This window comes from Narcine bancroftii, chromosome 5 (genome assembly GCF_036971445.1).
Source record: "Narcine bancroftii isolate sNarBan1 chromosome 5, sNarBan1.hap1, whole genome shotgun sequence".
Lineage (NCBI taxonomy): Eukaryota > Metazoa > Chordata > Chondrichthyes > Torpediniformes > Narcinidae > Narcine > Narcine bancroftii.
Window position 1 is genome coordinate 107695123 of NC_091473.1, and position 19559 is coordinate 107714681.

The 19559-nt window shown below is 37.4% G+C and overlaps 1 protein-coding gene across 4 annotated transcripts in view; it reads left to right on the plus strand.

Moving 5' to 3' along the window:
- The window catches only part of zfyve9a (zinc finger, FYVE domain containing 9a), a 189436-nt gene that overhangs the window by 25303 nt on the left and 144574 nt on the right, over positions 1 to 19559 (plus strand). For all 4 annotated transcript variants that reach the window (XM_069938663.1, XM_069938665.1, XM_069938666.1 and 1 more), the window contains exon 2: positions 1727 to 1829. In XM_069938663.1, the coding sequence (XP_069794764.1) occupies positions 1760 to 1829 (70 nt within the window). In that variant the 5' untranslated portion in view covers positions 1727 to 1759. The remainder of the gene's footprint in view (positions 1 to 1726; positions 1830 to 19559) is intronic.

The following is a 19559-nucleotide window of genomic DNA, read 5'->3' on the forward strand; positions in this document are numbered from 1 at the left end:
TTCCTTGTCAGGCATTCCAAGCACTCACAACTCTGTATATGTGCATATGTAATATTTAAAATAAAAACAACTTGCCTTTGATGTCTCCCCTAAACTTTCCTCCCTTCATTTTGTTTAGACGTCTGCTGGTGTTTGCTCTTCCTGCACTTGGAAAAAGGTGCTGGTCATCCACCTTGGTTTATATGCCATTGTATGGGGCGATCCTGGAAACTTAAAAGTTTCAACTTTAAAATCAGGGTCCTATACAAAGAGTCTAACATTCTTACCTTGACAACTGCCATCTTCCTGCCGGCTCTGATGCAGTCTCGTGTGCATGCCCTGTTAGTTTCAAAGTCTTAGTGTCCCTTCACGGGATCCATCTGCCCTGTCCGACTGCTGTAGGCTCTGTACAGGCTTTAAACAGCCCGCAACAGGAGCCGAAAGTGGTTTATTTTAAAATATATAAATTTGAAACTTTAAATGATAATTTGTTATTAAAATGTTGTGATTTGCTTTTAACAATATCCAGTGGTCAGTCGTAAGTATTAGATTTGAGGGGGGGGGGGGGGATTCTTATTCAAAGGATATCACTTGAAACCAAACTTTTTAGGTGGAAATTCTGGGGTTGTCCTATTTATGAGTTGTCCTACACAATGGCATATATGGTATGTATGCCTCTCTGAACCTTGTAGACATCTATTAAGTCTCCTCTCAGCTGCCTTTGCTCCAAAGAGTAAAGTCCCAACTCTGCTAACCTTGACTCATAAGACTTATTTTCCAATCTAGGCAAGTTTCCTCTGCACCCTCTCCATAGCTTCCACATCCTTCCTATAATGAGGTGACCAGAACTGAACACAATAATCTGGTGTGGTCTCACCAGAGATTTGTAGGGTTGCAAGATTACCTCTCTACTCTTCAAGTCAAGTTTATTGTCAAGTACAGCCTGACAAAACAGCATTCTCTGGTCATCCATGCATAACATGCAGATACACAACCAGGAATAACGCACAAACAATACATATACAGGACACAAGTAATACACAGTGATACAAGTAAATAAATATTGTTTTGGACAAATGAGTAGAGGGAGTTGTAGGTGTTCAGGATGAAGTTTGTAATGTATTCTTGCTACAGAGGCTTATTTCCCTACCCCCGATAAATTTGAAATTGACTGATCTTTGTACAATAGGAAGTATGCAGCAATATTATCATGTATTACAGTAATTGCAGTTTTAGCTACATGTTTTATAAAATTGCAATGGATCTGGAATTTTTAAAATCTATTTAGAGCTTCAGAGTTTGTTTCATTTACTTTGTTGGCCAGACCACTTACAGTGGTCAGGATCAGCTTTTCCAATGAAACACAACAGTAAGAAAAATGTGTGTTAAATAAATAAGCATTCTGATTACCACTGAATCTGTTCGATGACTTCAGAGATATCTGGATTGAGGATTGAGACACATCATTCAAGGTCCATCAATCCTAAATCACACCTATAACTTGATGTACTTTGGTGTAAATTGATATAAAATTGTATTTAATATACTTTGGTGTAAATTTAATGATGGGAAATCATGTTTCATTCAGAGAGAAATGGCAATGATTTTTGCATCTGTTTGATACTTAAATAGAATTGCCAGAAGAAGTCATTTGTAAATAACAAACCCATTCGAGTAGGATATAAATGAACAACATTAATGAAGGAAGATGATAGTTTGCTCTTTTTTTTTCTTGTGCTTTGACAAGCTTGGACCGACACAGGACAGTGACTATCAGCAAATGGAGAACTACTTCCAGGCTGAGGCATTTAATCTGGACAAGGTGTTGGATGAATTTGAGCAGAATGAAGGTATGTTCTTTATTTCTACCAATTAAAACTTTATAGACATCATGGGGGAGGTAGGGCAGGCATTGCATTCCTATAGAACTCCCTATTGCTGTTTTCGATAATGCAAAGCTGCATTGTCTGCTTATGAAATGAGTTGGAAGAATTTTGTCTCTGCTTTTTTCTTGTAAGTTATATGAGAGCAAATCTTTATCTCAAATTTTTAGGCTGTGATTGGCGAATTTTGGAGGGGTGGATTTCTGCTACTAGAAAGATCATAATATGGGGGTCATCTTAATTTTTCAAACTGTTTCAGTAAAATATATTTTTGAAAACAAAGTCGTGCCAGGGTTGAAATGGGGATATGGGAAGAAATTAATTGTAGGATTGTGGTGGTGAAAATGATGTGATAAATATTAAGTTGATAAATATTATGTCATTATTGTGCAAGTCTTCTTTTTCTTCTTGGAAAAAGAGACCAGTTTGGGACAGGTGGGGGTTGGGAGTTTGGGCGTTTAGGCCATAGAGTATTATTCAACAGTGTAAACAAATTTAATAAATTTCCATTGGCTTCACATTCAAATACAAGATCATATTTCTCTTTGTATACTTCATGTGAAGTATACATGTATACCAGTGGAACAAGTGGGAAACTGTGCCAAGTATGGTCCTTTTGATAGAGCATTCATCAGTGTTTTGTTGCCTGGTGTCTTGAGCTAGAAATATCTGTTCCTATATTTAAATAACTTTCATTTGAGTCAGTTTTACAGCATGGAAATAGGCACTTCAGCCCAAATTTTCCATGCCAGCCAAGTTGTTTATCTTAGTCCTGTTTGGCCCATATCTCTGAAACTTTTCCAATTTAACATGTACCTGTTTGCAAGGCATTTGGACTTTGCAACTGTACTTGGCTCTTTAGCTTTCTCTGAACACTTGTTCCACATACTTGCTGCTCATTGTGGAAAAAGGTACCTCTTGGGTTCCTTTTAAAATGTTTTCTCTCTCACCTTAAGTCCATGGCTGCTCGTTTAAGACTCCTCCACCCGAGGGAAAAGAGTATGGTCGTTTACCTTGGTTATTCAAATTTCAGATTTATTGTAAGAGTACATATGTAATATTAAATATAACCCTGAGATTTTTTTTCTCTTATTATTTTTATCATGACAAGATCCCCCTTCAGTCTCCTGTATGCCAGATACTAAAAGTCCCGGGCTATCCTTATCACTCGTATCCTTAAGACATGATAAAATTCTCATGAATCTTTTTCTGCACCCAAACTATGGAGAACCTTGGGATGAGCTCCATTTACAAAAGGCACAATAGAAATCCATTTTTGTTGGCAATTTCACTTCAATTAATTTCATTTTCCTTACCTGCATAAAAGTGCAATAGCACAGCTGTAGGCCACTTGGCACTTAAATTCTATGCCTGTTCCCAGACGAGCAATTCCATTGGATCAATTTTTCTTTTTTTTTCTTGATAAAGATAGGCTGGGACTCTTGTATCTGACATACAGGAGACTGAAGGGTAACCTTATTATGATAAAAAATAATGAGGGAATAACCAAGATAAATGACCATGTTACCCTTTATTACCCTATACTTGTGGAATTTACTCTTGCATATCCCCATCCACTTTGATTAATTTTGGCATTTATATACACTAAGGAGCAATTGGTTATTACAAATTAACCTAACAGCACATTATTGGGATGTGCGAGTGGGAGGAATGTACTAATTTCATATACAATTCCCTGTTTTGTATTGTTTCCCAACTATTAATGTCCATTTTTTCTAATTTATTAATAATCTTAAATGATTACATTTATTCTTAAATGTTTTTTGTTAATGGCTTTGCTCAGTTGAAGTGCAGCTGTACTGTGTACTTGTACACCTATCCTTTCACCAAATAGAATTCAATTAAAAAAAAAAATTCCCTGCATATTTCTGGTATTGAGTTGGATCTGCTACTTCTATCCTCTTAATCGGCTTGTTTTTATCGTCATGCAATATTTTTGGATTTCAACTCTTGTGTCTCCTGATGCTTTCTGCAAATACGGCACTTCTTCATCTTGAACTGTGGTCACGACAAATCAGCCTATTTAGAACCTTATGAACTCAGTTATGTGCTATCATTCATTCTAAAAGATGCTCCTTATTTTCTCCTTACTTTTCAAGTTGGTTTCTTACTTTATCTGATGTTGCCCTGTCCCTTGATCTCTTGCCTTTCAGCATTCTGAATATTTTATGTGTATTTGGTAATGCTTTGCCTTTAACTCCAAATATGCCACGATAGAAGTGGTATTTTGGCTATAGCCATCCCTGAAGTGATCAGATCCTTGTTTATCCCAAAGATGAATGTCAGCTGATCTACTGTAGGTTCAGTTGCTGATGACCCTTCTGTGTTGTGATGCCGCAAGTTTGGGCATGCATAAAACTAATAAAGTGAAATTTTTGATAAGTCCAGTTCAACCTTCACTAGAAAACCAAATTAAATTTTGAATGGTAGCATTTTAATACATCTCCATTTAACAATAACCAGATCAAGGATGTTTGCTCATGTATCTCTTTTTATAACTAGGACCTGATCAATATGTCAACAGCCCATTGCTATCTTGGCACAAAATGGAAGAGGGATAGGTCATCCAGCCCTTGAAGTTTTAAAAACACACAAATGTTGGAGGAACTTGCAGTAATCTTGAAGAAGGGCTCGGGCCTGAAACGTTAGTGATATATCTTTACTGTTTGTAGATGCTACGAGACCTGCTGAGTTACTCCAGCATTTCTGTGTTTTTAGTACAATCACCATGTTGGTAGTCTTTTGTGTTTTAACCTTTGAGGTTTATTCTGAACAGTTTCCAGCATATTGTTAGTTAGCACCAGTCAATTTTGGTCTTTAAATCTCATTTGATTCTTTGTACATAACATTTGTTTACTAGAAATCAGGATAATTTTCAATGAGAAATATTTTGTACTGATTCACATGAGAAAGATTTGATTTAAGATTATGTACCTTTGAGTTTGGGCTCCTTTGCCAGAGTAAATAGTTTATCTACTCGATTTGTTTTTCCCACCTGTTCATAATTCCACTGCTAAGTGTAGGTGTGATTCTTTGGAAATACTTCTTTCTCCTTGGCCATTAAGTCTTTGAGATTTGGGATCTAACATTGGCACAATGTCCAATAAGGATCTTCACTTAAATGTCTTTGCTTTAGGACAACTCGTGGTTCATTCCATTGAAGCAAACCTTTCCAGATTTTCATTCTGTGATCAGGAGTACACAACTTCACACTTTTCTGTATTGGACTTTTATGATCAGGCTCCAACTCCATTTATTAGTTTGCAGATGACACCATAGTAGGTCAGATCTCAAACAACAATGAGGCAGAGTTGTTGGAAGGTGCGGGACACTCACAGTGCTTAATTTAAAAACCTGCTGGTCCTGTGGATCAGCAGCAAACTCGTATTGATGTCCCACCTTGTCCCATGGAGCCCGGGACATGAGGTATATAAAAGAAGCCTGTAAAGTCTGAATAAAGCAGTCTTGTGTTGAGTAACCTGGTGTGGGTGATTTGCTTTAGTAGTTCTACCGAAGTAGCTGCTACAACATAATATATAATGTTAGTAAATGTACATGGTATATAACACCCAGAAAAACCCAAAATCTCACCCTTTATCAATATGACCCTTCCCCCTTGCCTAATTCCACCCCGAAGCTACCAACGATCTTCCCCCCCAAAAAAGGAAAAAAGAAAAAAAGATTTAAACTACAATAACCTAGACAATTACCGTGGATTGAGGTACTTCCACCGCAACAAGGCTGAAGTATTCAAAATTTTTAACCCATATAATCCAAATAAGGTCTCCAAACTTTCCAATAAAAAGGATAATTATCTCGTAAATTTTATTTTTTCCAATGGTATACAGATCTCAATTCTGTATGCCATCTATATAAATTCAAATCTATATAATTTTTCCAAGTAATTGCAATGCATTTTCTTGCTACTGCTAATTCTAATCTAAAAAATGCTATTTGAAATTTATCTAATTTTAATTCCAAACAAATCTGTTTAATATTACTTTAAAAAAAATATATTGATGGGTCCACTGTGAGTTTAACTTTGAGAATATCTTTAAAAGTTCCTTAAGTCGCGCCCAAAAAGGTTTTACCTTATCACAAAGCTATGTAGAATGGGAAAAAAAGTTACTATTTCTTTCTGATATCTAAAACATAAATCTGTGGAAAGTAAATTGTATCTTTTTAATTTCTTGGGAGTCAAATATAATTGATGTATAAAATTACAATGTACTAATCTACATCTTACATTCACAATTTTTGTTATGTCTTTGCTCAAATTTCTCCAATCCTCGAGTAATTTCTATTCTTAAATCTTTTTCCCATTTTAACCTAGATTTTTGAAAATCTAGTTTAGGCATTTTATTCTGTAATAATACATACATTACAGATATAATTTTTTTCCTACCTTCCATGATTAAAATTTCAAATTTAGTCTGTATAGGTAACCTCAAAGTATTCCCAAAATGATCCAATAACCAAGCTCTAACTTGGTTATAACAAAAAAGAGTATTTGATGGTATTTTATATTTATCCTTCATTCTTTGTAAAGAAATAAAATAACCTGGCTCATAACAGTCCTGTACATTTTTAATTCCTTTTTGATCCAATATTTTAAAAAGTTAGTTATTAACCATAAAGGGAAAAAGTTTATTCTGATACAAAGGTGTCTTCCTAGAAACTTTATGACATGTACCTATTTCTTCATTTATTCTATTCCAAATTTCCATCAAAATCAGTGAATTATACTTGTTCAACAGTTTCAAATTCCATTTATATATAAATTGATCTCTCTTATCATTCGATTTAATTCAATATCTGCCTAAATCAATCGAATTTCCAAATCAAACATTCTATTAATAAACTTTAATTGTGCTGCATTACAATAATTTGGAAGTTGTAGACCTCGCAATTCATATTTCCATGTTAATTTTTGTTAAGACACTCTTACCATTTTATCTTTCCATAAAAACTTTAACTATAAAATTCAAATCTTTAAAATATTTTGAACTTTACAAGAAATAGATTGAAATATATATTTTAATTTTGGAAAAAATATTCATTTTATACAATTAACTCTGCCTATTAATGTTATTGGTAAATCCATCAATTTAAATCATTTTTAATTTTATAAAATAAAGGTAAATAATTTAATTCATATAAATGGTTAAAATCTTTGTCAACTTTAATACCTAAATATTTAATTTGATCTGACCATTTAAATTGAACAAGTATAATCGGCCTCAATCAATGGCATAATTTCACATTTTCCCCCAATTCATAACCAGATATTTTTCCAATCTATCATAAAATTCTCAAGGATTCTTTTGGTTCTGTTAAATAAATCAAAACATCCGCAAATAAATTAAAATACTTCAGATTTCACTTTGATGCCTTTAATATTACGATCTTGTCTTATTAACTGAGCCAAAGTTTCAATAGCCAATGCAAACAATGGACAACCCTGTCTAGTAGACCTCTCCAATATAAATGGCAATGTCATCTATCCATTCATCACAACTCTACGCATAGGATTTTTATATATTGCCTTAATCCAACTAATTGGTCTAAATTTAACACCTCTCGTTGCCTCAGTAGAGCATAAGCAATAATAAAGGATCCCACCCACCCTGCCCTGCATCTGTTTGACCTACTACCCTCTGGCAGACGCTACAGGTCAATCAAGACAAGAACAAACAGACTCAGAAACAGCTTTTTCCCCCAGGCTGTCACTACACTGTCACTCTCTGTCCTCCACATCTATTATACATACAGCCGACACCCCCCCTCCATTCACATCAAGGACATATACAGCACTGTAAATTAAATTTTTTATTTAACTTCTGTGGTGCTGCCTATGGTTGCGTCGCTGCATTGGTAACCTTGTACTGCTGTCATAAATCTCGTTGTATAACTTGTACAATGACAATAAAAAGCTATTTGATTTGATTGAAAAAATCCCCATTCTCCTCTATCAAATGCTTTTTCAGCATCTAATGACAAGACCATTAGTAAGTTGGATTCCTCCTGTGAAATACTTAGAATAATTAGCTTTGTAATATTATCTGCAAAATAATGAGCTTTAATGTCCAGCTTGATCTATATGAATCAACGATGGTAAATACTTTGCCAATTTATTAGCTAGAACCTTCGTTACAATTTTATAATCAAGATTTTTACTAGCATGGTTATAACATTGGCTACTCATCAGGAAACAGAGTAAGAATTCAAAGGATCCTTTTCTGGTTGGCTACCTGTTATCTCTGGTGGCTCTCAGTTCGGCGTTGGAGCCACTTCCTTTTGTTTTGTTTTTGATTTAAATTGCAGATACAAATACAGGTGGAGGGCAGGTTGTGAGGAGGAAATGGAGAGGCTGCAGTGAGACTTGCATAGATTTGGAGAATGAATGAAGAAGTGGCAAATGAAATAGAATGTTGGAAGGTGTATGGTCATGCACTTTGGTGGAAGGTGGAAGCAGACAATTATTTGTAAAGGGAGAAAATTCCAAATGTGGCGGTGCAAATGGACTTGGGAGTTCTCTTGCAGGATACTCTAAAGGTTAACCTCTAAGTCGAGTCAGTGGTGAAGAAGGTGAATTAAATGTTGGCATTCATATCTAAAATAATAGGATGCAAGAGCAAGAATGTGATGTGGCTTTCTAACATATCGGTGAGACCTCACTTGGAGTATGGGTACAGCTTTGAGCTCCTTATTTAAGAAGGGATGTGCTGCTATTGGAGAGGGATAAGAGTAGATTCACAAGAATGATTCGTGGTATGTAGTGATCAGCATTTGCCTGACGAATCCTACCATTTAAGTATTTTTGTTGAGTTTGTTCTTTATCCTAAGAATTTTTTATATGTAATTGTTTTTTGGTCCTTCTGTCCCTAATATGTCTGGAACATAAAGGGACACTAGAATGCTACAGGAATAGGGGATGAGGATTAACATATTGTCGCTGTCTCTCTTTTTCTGCTTAATTGTCTATTTAATTTTGTTTCTGGATATGTTGATTGGGATAAGGGAGGGGGGAATTGGACTCGACGGTGTAGCTTGTTTATAATTGGAAAATGTAATGCATTTTGATTATTATGGATTGTTGACACTGAGTTTGAAAAATTATAAAATATTTTTAAAAAGTGATCAGCATTTAAAAAATGTTTGATAGCTCTTGAACTCTACTTCTTGGAGTTCAGAAGAATGAGGGGGACCTCGTGGAAGCCTTTCAAATATTGAAAGGCTTGGACAGAGCAGATTTAATTTTTAAAATTTCACCAGTAACAGGCCCTTTTGTCCCGTGAGCCCATGCTACCCAATTATACCCAAATGACCTAGAATCCCCAGTATATTTTGAATGGTGGGAAGAAAGCAGAGCCTCTGGGGAAAATCCACACACACATGGGGAGAACATACAAACTCCTTACAGGTCGCATAGGATTCGAATCTATCCCAATTGCTGGTGCTGTAACAGTGTTGTGCTAGCTGTTACATTAACCATGATACCCTAAAAAAAAATGTGTCTAAGTTCTTATCCATGGTAAGAGAATCTAGGATGAAGGGCACAACTTCAGGATTGAAGGGTACCCATTCAAAACAGATAGAGAGGAATTTCTTTAGGCAGAGAAGAGTGAACCTCTGGAATTTGCTACTGCAGGCAGCTGTGGAGGCCAAGTAGTGGGTGTATTTAAGGCAGAGATTGATGGATATCTGAATAGTCAGAGTATCAAAGATTCGAGGGACAAGGAAAGGGAGTGGAGCTGAGTGGGAGAATGGATCAGCTCATGATGGAATGGTTGAGCAAACTTGATGAGCTGAATACCCTACTCTCCTATGTCTAATGGTCTTTTTGTACTGCCTGCTGTACTCAAGTACCAGTTAACTTGCATGAACAACATGTAAAACATTTTTTTCCACCTTTGTTTACTTGTGAATAAAACATTTAAACAATTTACTGATAATTCAAGTCAATCCTTCACTCTTGCCTTTAACATTTTAAATATTGGATTCCACTACAGCTATAGTTTAAATAACTTTCCTTTGTGGGGGACGTGGCTATGCAAAGGATCGAGTCAGACGTGGGTTAGAAGAGCTCTCCATGAAGAGTGATTTTATAAAAAGACAATTCAGTTATCAGACTAAATATTTTATGTGCTAAAAGTAGAAAATGACAGGTAAGAAAAATAAGACCAAAAGGCTAAGGTTGAAGTGCAAAAGTCGCTGTGATCATCAACAGAAAGTCCACAAGGGAGTGGTGAAGAAGGTGACACCATGATGTCAGAGCAGACCCGAATAACATGAGGAGTTGACACCCGATCTGCAAAAATTACTGGAAACAATGATTGGATGATTTTCTAAGGTAGAAAACCTGCTGAGAGAGGTGGCAGATGAAAACTGACTTGATAATGGCTCATGAAAAACTGAAAGCCCTGGAATAAAATGCAACGGCATGGAGACTAGACAACCATATGGAGAATTTCAGTAGAAGGAATAATGTCTGTGTCATTGGGTTAAAAGAAGGGACTGAAGGGAAATTTTTAATGGTTTTTTTTGTGGTATGGATCCCACAAGTGTTGGAACAGGAAGATTCAAAGAAAACTTGCTTGTGGAGAGAGCCCACTGACCCTCAGCCTCAGAAGACCAGATGATCAAAAACCAGGACCAGTCCTGGTAAGATTTCTGAGTTTCAGGGATTGGGAGGCAACAATAAGAGCAGCAGTCAAATATGCCAGGGAAAATGATGGCCCAGTCCAGTTGGAAGGTGGAAAAGTACTGTTTTTTTTAAAGATCTCGGTGCGAACTTGGTTAAACAAGGGAGTTTCATGGTGTCAAGTGACAACTGCGAATGCAGACATAAAGTACTCTGTTATACCCTGTGACATTGAGGATCGATGAGTCGGAGGGCCCTTGATTCTGTAAATCTCCAAAGGGGGTAGAGAGATGTATACAAGGACTATCAGGGGGATCTCAGAATGGATTCCAGAAAGAAGATCAAGAAAAAGATAATGAACTGTAAATTTAAAAATCTGGGTAAAAGTAAAAAAGAGTTATATTTTGAATTTTTTTTTAATTGGTTAATTAAAGTTGTAGTATAAGGAGAACTCAGGAGAGGGTGAATACTTAGTAAAATAGTAGCAGGGTGGATACCTTGATTTAAGGGGGGGGGGGGTTAATGATAGCAGAGAAGGAGAGTTTTTGCAGTGTGGCACTGAAGTTGGTGGGAGGGGTTTTCTCTTAGTATTGTGGGTTTTTTTCTGGGACTTGTTTATGTCATTGTCAGTACAGGGACATTACATGTGTATTTTTAAAAGGGAAAAATCACTGTATTGTCTGAATAAGTATGTGTGAATATGAGTAAAATGTTAAAATTTATTACCCTGTATATTTTGGCATATGTCGACTGGCAGATAGGTCACCCCATTTTTTTTTTAAAAGCCTCATTTTAATGGTTTTATGGTATATCTGGTGTAAAAGTTGACTCTCATTTTCTGGCTGTCTGGGCCTCCCAGCAAAAACCCAAAATTTTTTAAACACCTCAATCACAAAGTAACAAAGTTGTAAATTACTGTAAGCAAATAAAATGAAACAGTTAAAAAAAAACCTTGGCTTACCGGGCAGGAGTGGCAACCTCATGTGGCGTATAAATCAACTACCATTTTTTGTGTTTTTTGAAGGTTTTACATCTCGACTTGTATGCAGAAATAAATGGTAGTTATAATGTTTAAAAAAAATGTAAAGGCGGACGTAGTTTTCCAACACAAAATACACCATTCTAAATTGGAACATAATAAATTCAAAAGGGAATGGGTGGGACAAGTAATTTTTACTTCTTTCAACTCCAAAGCAGGGTGTGGGGTGGGGGGTCCACAATTTTAATTAACAAAAATACACTGGCATTGGTTGAGGACACATTCATTGATTCTGCAGGAAGGTTTGTAATGGCACTTTGTTGGAGAAACACAGAATCCTGGACGCTTTTGAATATCTATGCTCTGAATTTTGATGAATCCTTTATGCAGAATGTCTTCTTAAAAACAGTGGAAGGAAGACAAAATATTTTGGTTGGGGGAGATTTTAAATTTTTGTTTAGACCCATCCTTGATAAATCAGCATAGACAATGTCAAAAGCAAAAGCTGCAAAAGTTTTTTCAAAATCTTTTAAGTATGGAATATGAAACCATGCACATAATGAGTCAATTAGGTGCAATTAAAACAATAGTTTTCAAATGTTTTCTTTCCACCCACATGCCACCTTAAGCAATCCCTTTCTAATCACAGAGCACCTATGGCATAAGGAATACTTAAAGTGGTATGTGAGTGGAAAGAAAAAGGTTGAGAACCACTGGCTTACTTTAATCAGAATGATTCCAGAAAAAAACGAGAGTGTTTATAGATGGCGTCTTAATTCTATGCAGTTGAGAAGGACAGATTTCTGTAATTAGGGAACAAATGGAATTGTTTTGTAAAATGAATTGCCTCTCTTCTAATGAGTTTAAAAAAAAAAAAAAAAATATGGGACACACTCCAGGCCTATTTAAGGGGACAGATAATTTCATATACTTAATAAATTTAAAAAAAAAAGCACGTCAGAGGTTAGTAGTCTGGAGAAAGAAATACCAGAACTGGAAAAAGAGTACCAGAGATCAGGTTTGAAAGATAAATATTAGACCTTTGAAAATAAAAAAAATGAAATACTATGGCGGCACTACAACTTCCAGGAGGCATTGAACTGGCCATGTGACGTCAGTGCGTGTCGAGCGCATGATTCTGGCTTTTAAAAGGTTGCGTGGATGATGTAATGTAAATCCGTTTGATTCACTCTAGAAACATGTTGTGTGGTTATTTTTGTGTCCATGGTGATTCCAGTGGTCACATTTGGTGACCCCGACATGTCCAAAAATGTATTTTTGGACAAACATGGACTCTGGATAGCTGAGTCTGAACTGTGGTTCCAACAGGCTGAAGCATAATTACACCTTCGCAAAGTTGAATTGGTCACCACTCGTTACTATGATCTCGTCAGTGCCCTGGACCAGACTGTCGCTAAGATGGTTGGCAATTTCCTACAGGATCCATCACATACCAGCAAGTATGATGCTTTAAAAACACTTTATTACATGTATATGGTATGTCTTGTAGGGAAAGGGCAGCCAAACTACATTTCGATGGGTTGGGAGACTGCACAGAACTAATGGAAGAGTTTGTAAAATGGAGGAACTAGGCATAATTTGTAGGTCTGACAATCCCTGGACACCTCATTACATATGGTCCCGAAACACAATAGAGGTTAACAACGCCATCATCCCAGATCGTTAACAGATAACTCTTATTTAGATTTCTCAGCTAAGATCTTCTTCAAAATAGACTTGGTGTGTGGCTATCACCAAGTACCAATAGAGCCAGAAAACATTCCAAAAACAGCAATAATTACCGCCTTTGGATTGTTTGAATTTTTATGAATGCCATTTGGATTAAAGAATGCTGCTCAATCATTTCAATGGGTGATGGATGCTTTAGGATGTGATATGACCAGTGTCTTCATTTACCTTGACGACTTTTTATTCGTCTTCAAAAGTTTGAACTGATTATCAATCCAGATAAATTTATTTTTGGACAAGAAATGATTGATTTCTTGAGCCATAGGATTACTCAGGAAGGTGTGACTCCGCTGCCATTCAAAGTTGAGGCCATAACCAAGTACTCAAGACATGCTATGGTTAAAAGCCTGCAGAAATTCTTGACAATGGTAAATTTTTTACCATCGGTTTCTTCCGGGGCAGATCATATCCTGAAGCTTCTTTTCGATTTACTGTCTGGAAATGCCAGAACCATCCATTGGGCTGAAGAGGGAAACAATACTTTCTTGAAGATGAAGGAGTTGCTGACTCATGCCACTATTCTCAGCTACCCATGCTGCCACTCCATGCTTCCAGTATGGCCGTAGGAGGTGCATTTCATCACTATGTCAACGAGGAATGGAAATCATTAGCATTTCTCAGCTGCAATCTTTGTGAAGCAGAGAAGAAATGCATTGCTTTAGATAAGGAGCTTTTGGCCAATTATTTGTCTATTCACACTTTTTTTGGAGGGCAGAGATTTTACTATGTACTTACCCACTCTGCTCCACTCGAGGTTTTGTCTGCAGATCAAGGTATTGACTACACAGCTTTGCCCGTGGCACAAGAACATGATCCTGAGATGAATGCTTATCAGACTGCAGTCACAAATCTGAAATTGAAAGATGCCCAGTTTGGAGTTGATGGCAAATTAATCATCTGTGATGTATTAATGGGACGCCCAGTAGTTTTGTCATCATGGAAATGCCGAGTATTCGACTCTGTGCATGGTCTCTCACATCCATCGATTAGGTTTGTGTTTTACAGTCTTAAAAAAGACATTACACAAATGGCGAGGTCCTGCATTGCCTGACAGAAAACAAACATTCAGTGGCATTCTAAGGCGCCACTGCAGTCCTTCCTGGCAGTTATTTGGTATTTTGCTCATGTCGACGTGAATATTGTTGGTCTGCTTCTTGTTTCAAGAAGATACAGTTATAGACAGGTTTACGTGGTGGCCCGAGGCTGTGCCTATGGTGAATGCTATGTCAGACACTTGTGCTTGGGTATTCCTCAGTTCCTGAGTGTTGTTTTGGTTTACCAGCACATGTCACTTCAGATAGAGGACCACAATTTAATTCCTCGTTGTGGACAGCCTTGTCTCACTGCTCGGTACAACAGTTCATCCCCAGGCTAATGGAATGGAGGAAATATTTCATTGACATCTCAAGTCAGCCTTGATGGCTCGGTTAGAGGGCCTGAACTGGGCTGATGAGCTGCCCTGGGTATTACTGGGTATTAGAACAACTCCAAAAGAGAATCTCCAAACTTCATTTGTGGAGCTCGTGTATGGATTATAGGATTCTCAAACTAGGTCGACCTGAATTTTGGACATTGGAGGGAAGCCACAATCTTTCACTATTGACAGGCTTAAACCAGCTCATGTGGACAAATCTTCCCCACTGCAGCCGCCAACAGTCCGTTGCAGAGGTCGACCACCTAACAGACAGACAAACCTTTCTGTCAGTTCTGGGGGGGGAGGCCATCTTGTGGCACTATGGCGGTCCTACAACTCCCAGAAGGCATCGAACTGGCCATGTAATGTCAGTGCTTGATGATGTCAGTTTGGCTTTTAAACGGTTTCGTGGGTGATAAAGAATAAATCATTTGATTCACTCTAGAAATGCCTTGTGTGGTTATTTCATCATGTCCACTGTGATTCTAATGGCCACAATACATTGCAAACATATAAAATAGAAAGAATTACTTTAAAATCAAAGACAAATATTATGAACTGGGAAATAGAATGCATAAATTTCTGTCATTGCAATTAAAGTCATCAAGGATGATTAATGCAATCCAAGCAGAACCTGATAAATTAACATAATCTGAAAGAATTTTATGACACTATTAAACAATAAAATACAAAACTGTACAAGATTAATTTCTCTTAGTGATTGAATTGGCAAAATTGGAAAATAAAGATCAGATGGAATTAGATGTCCCATTTACTAGAGATTGGAAAAATCTTAAATATATTACAGTTGAACAAATCACTGGGGAAGGATGGTTTTCCATCCAAGTTTTACAGATAATTAAAAAATCTTTTGATGCCTCTTATCATGGACATAGTAGACTGGGCGACAGAGACTCATTCTCTCCTGGAATCCTTCTCAACAGCTATTATCATGGTGCTACTGAAAAAAAACCATATGCTGAAATCATCTCATATAGGCCCAGGGATAACTGTTATGTAAGTATCATGTAGTACTAATCTACTTTGTGTTCTCAGTTAAGTGGCTACGAAAGCTATCCCAGACCAGCAAGCTTTGTTCTTTGCATAAACCACCTGTCTGCCTTTTTCACACATTGTCTATCCATAGTTTTTTTTAACCATTTTCATCCATCCATCCTTTTTCATGAAAATGTACAAAAATACCTGCAGGGAATTTCATTTTCAATTTAGTTTTGTGTTCTTAACTTTGTCCCGTTAGCCATGCACAATAACACCACGGTAAACTTGGTCCTTTCGTGTCCTGTACTTTTGGTTTGCAGTTTTAACACCTTTCCATTCCACTGTTCTATTGCCTATCATGTCAAAATTCATGGGGGTTTTGTCCATGCTTCCAATATTTGCCAATGCAAACTGGTATTTCTACTGGTTCTGTATAATAAACTGGTGAAAACTTACAACTTTATGATCAAGATCTTTTGGTAGTTTCTGTGCAATTTTTTTGCGTAATACCAGATTTTTCCTGTTCATGAAATTGTTCCACAAGCCTACTATAGCCTCAAAATCATCACGGAGTTCTGGGTGTGACTTGGCCCACTGCAGTGGAAATGTTCTTATTTTATTTTGGGTAACTGCGTAGCAATCCATGTACCCATTGTGCAAGGTTTTTTTTTTTCCAACTCCGGCCAATGAATTATTCCTTTTCTCAAAGAACATTTCCTTTTTTGTATGTTTCTTAGTCTTTTCTTTCTTCCTCCAATCTTTTACCAACCTCTCATGCACATAAAATTTTCTTGCAGCAGCACAGTTGTTGGTTTTCTTGGCTGTTTCTATCACTTTCAATTTAAAATTTTCTTTATATTTTTGTTGCGTGCTGTGTTGAATCACAGAATGAGTCCTCCATGATTCCAGCCAATGCCCAGCAGGTCAACCTATGCGATCAATGGGTGTTGATGTGTATGCCAGTCAGTGGCCCATCTCAGGTATTGCAAGCTTTTGGGGTCAGGCAGCCAGAAAATAGGGGCTGACATATATACCGGATATACCATAAACCCTTAAAATGAGGCTGAAAGGGGGGGTTGATGTATGCTGGTTGACTAATATGCCAAAATATATTGTATCTCCTTATGCTTGGGAAAATAGAAGACGATCTACAAAGATTGATGAACTTACCTATTACTTTAATTGGGAGGGTTAACTGTTAAATGAAAGTGACGCTGAGACTGCAATACCTCTTCCAGTTGTTGCCTATTCCTTTGTTTCAGAACTTTAAAAAAAATATATATTGGGGTCCTCTTGACTCGTAACATTTTTTGGTTTAGGGGTATGATACTCGCTTGGGGTGTGAGAGTTTTTGGGTTCAAATCCCAGATGAGCCCCCAAAAAGTAAGTCCAGAGGACCCCCCAAAAAGTAAGAGTCCAGAGGACCCCCCAAAAAGTAAGAGTCCAGAGGACCCCCCAAAAAGTAAGAGTCCAGAGGACCCCCCAAAAAGTAAGAGTCCAGAGGACCCCCCAAAAAGTAAGAGTCCAGAGGACCCCCCAAAAAGTAAGAGTCCAGAGGACCCCCCAAAAAGTAAGAGTCCAGAGGACCCCCCAAAAAGTAAGAGTCCAGAGGACCCCCCAAAAAGTAAGAGTCCAGAGGACCCCCCAAAAAGTAAGAGTCCAGAGGACCCCCCAAAAAGTAAGAGTCCAGAGGACCCCCCAAAAAGTAAGAGTCCAGAGGACCCCCCAAAAAGTAAGAGTCCAGAGGACCCCCCAAAAAGTAAGAGTCCAGAGGACCCCCCAAAAAGTAAGAGTCCAGAGGACCCCCCAAAAAGTAAGAGTCCAGAGGACCCCCCAAAAAGTAAGAGTCCAGAGGACCCCCCAAAAAGTAAGAGTCCAGAGGACCCCCCAAAAAGTAAGAGTCCAGAGGACCCCCCCAAAAAGTAAGAGTCCAGAGGACCCCCCCAAAAAGTAAGAGTCCAGAGGACCCCCCCAAAAAGTAAGAGTCCAGAGGACCCCCCCAAAAAGTAAGAGTCCAGAGGACCCCCCCAAAAAGTAAGAGTCCAGAGGACCCCCCCAAAAAGTAAGAGTCCAGAGGACCCCCCCAAAAAGTAAGAGTCCAGAGGACCCCCCCAAAAAGTAAGAGTCCAGAGGACCCCCCCAAAAAGTAAGAGTCCAGAGGACCCCCCCAAAAAGTAAGAGTCCAGAGGACCCCCCCAAAAAGTAAGAGTCCAGAGGACCCCCCCAAAAAGTAAGAGTCCAGAGGACCCCCCCAAAACCCAGCAGCAGTAGATATTCACCAAAACAAATGATTACTTAAACAAAAGTTGCTTTTTCTTTAAACATGAAAACAGAATCACATTTTAACTTATCACTATTAACTAACCTAACTTAACCCCCTTCTAATTCTAAGTGCACGTGTATGCAACATGTGTGTAAGTTCAGAAAAGTTATTTGATTCGTAGTCTAATCTCACTTCTCATTCCTCCAAGTTCACTGGTTGCAGGCAATTCTTATACTGTGCACGGAATTTAACATTTATTATGTTATAAAGTTGAAAGGTAAATGGTTACCGCTCAGGAAAGTTCTTGTCGGTGTTCAGAGAGAGAGATGTTGTTCGCTGGACACCCATAACTGATTCCTTTTTAATCAGTCACTTCGGTGTCTTGCCGAAGAAACTTGCCCCCTTAGGGTTCTCCAGATGATAATGTCTTTCTTTCAGGTCACCACAGAGTTCCTTTTAGTTTCAAATGAAACATTAGACAGCCAGTCCTCTCCTCTTGCATGAACCACAAAGGCTTTGACCAAGCTGAATAAGTACTCACAACCCATCTTCCAAATGGGTTTTCTACAAGCTTGCCAGCTTGTTCTGTTCCAGTCCCAGCTGCTGCTGCTGACTGTAAAACTGCAGAACTGATTCTCTCTGAGAGAAAAGTCTGTTTGACTCTCTCTGCTTACAAAATCACATGACCCTCTTAGAACAGCAAGCAAGTTCCACTGTTGACAATCTGCAGCTCTGACTAGTTTTTTCATCTGTTTCCTTTTTGTAAACAACATTCCATTAGTGAAGTCTCTTGAGCACTCCAAAACATTTGCATTGGCTCTGGGGCTGACATGTCTAGCATGAGCAGAGTTCCAGTATTTTAAATTAGATTTGTTTTAAAGTGTTTGTATGTGACCTACACTAACACACCTGCCAGAATTTATCTCCCAAAAACATATCTATAATCTGTCACACTGTAATGAAGACAAATATTGCAAAGTGTAATAAAAATGTTGATAAAATCAAAATTAAAGTTCAAAATTAAGCTTCTCCCTCTCCTCCATATGGAGGTAGAAGAATGTAAAGATTCAGTTAATAAGATAGAAGATTCCAAAAGAAAGATTTATTGCAAAATGTTAATATGTTGGAAAATCAGAGTAGAAGAAATGATATGCAAATTGTTGGTCTGCTTGAGGACTTTAAAGGCAATAATCCAGTAAATTTTTTTTCAAATTGGCTGCCTGAATTTTTGGACCAGAAAATATTCCAAATGGTCTGAAACTTGATAGAGCTTTGAGGAAAAAAAACTGTATTCGGGACAACCACCACACTCCATTTTGATTAAATGTCTACGTTATCAAGATAGGGAAATGATTTTAAAAATGGCAGTTCAAAAAACCAGAAAACAACAAAGCCCTTTAATGATCCAGAATAATAGCATTTTTTAAATGCAGATTTGAAAAATGAAATTTTCAAAAGAAGAAAAGAATTTAATCCAGCAAAGTCAGTTTTGTGAAAGAAGGGATATAAATTTGCTTTTTGATACCTGGCTGTTCTTAGTTTTTTTTTATGGACAATGTTAAGCTCAATTTTTTGTAATGAGTCTGAAGCTTTGGAATTTGCCAATTTATTACCTAATATTAAGCAGA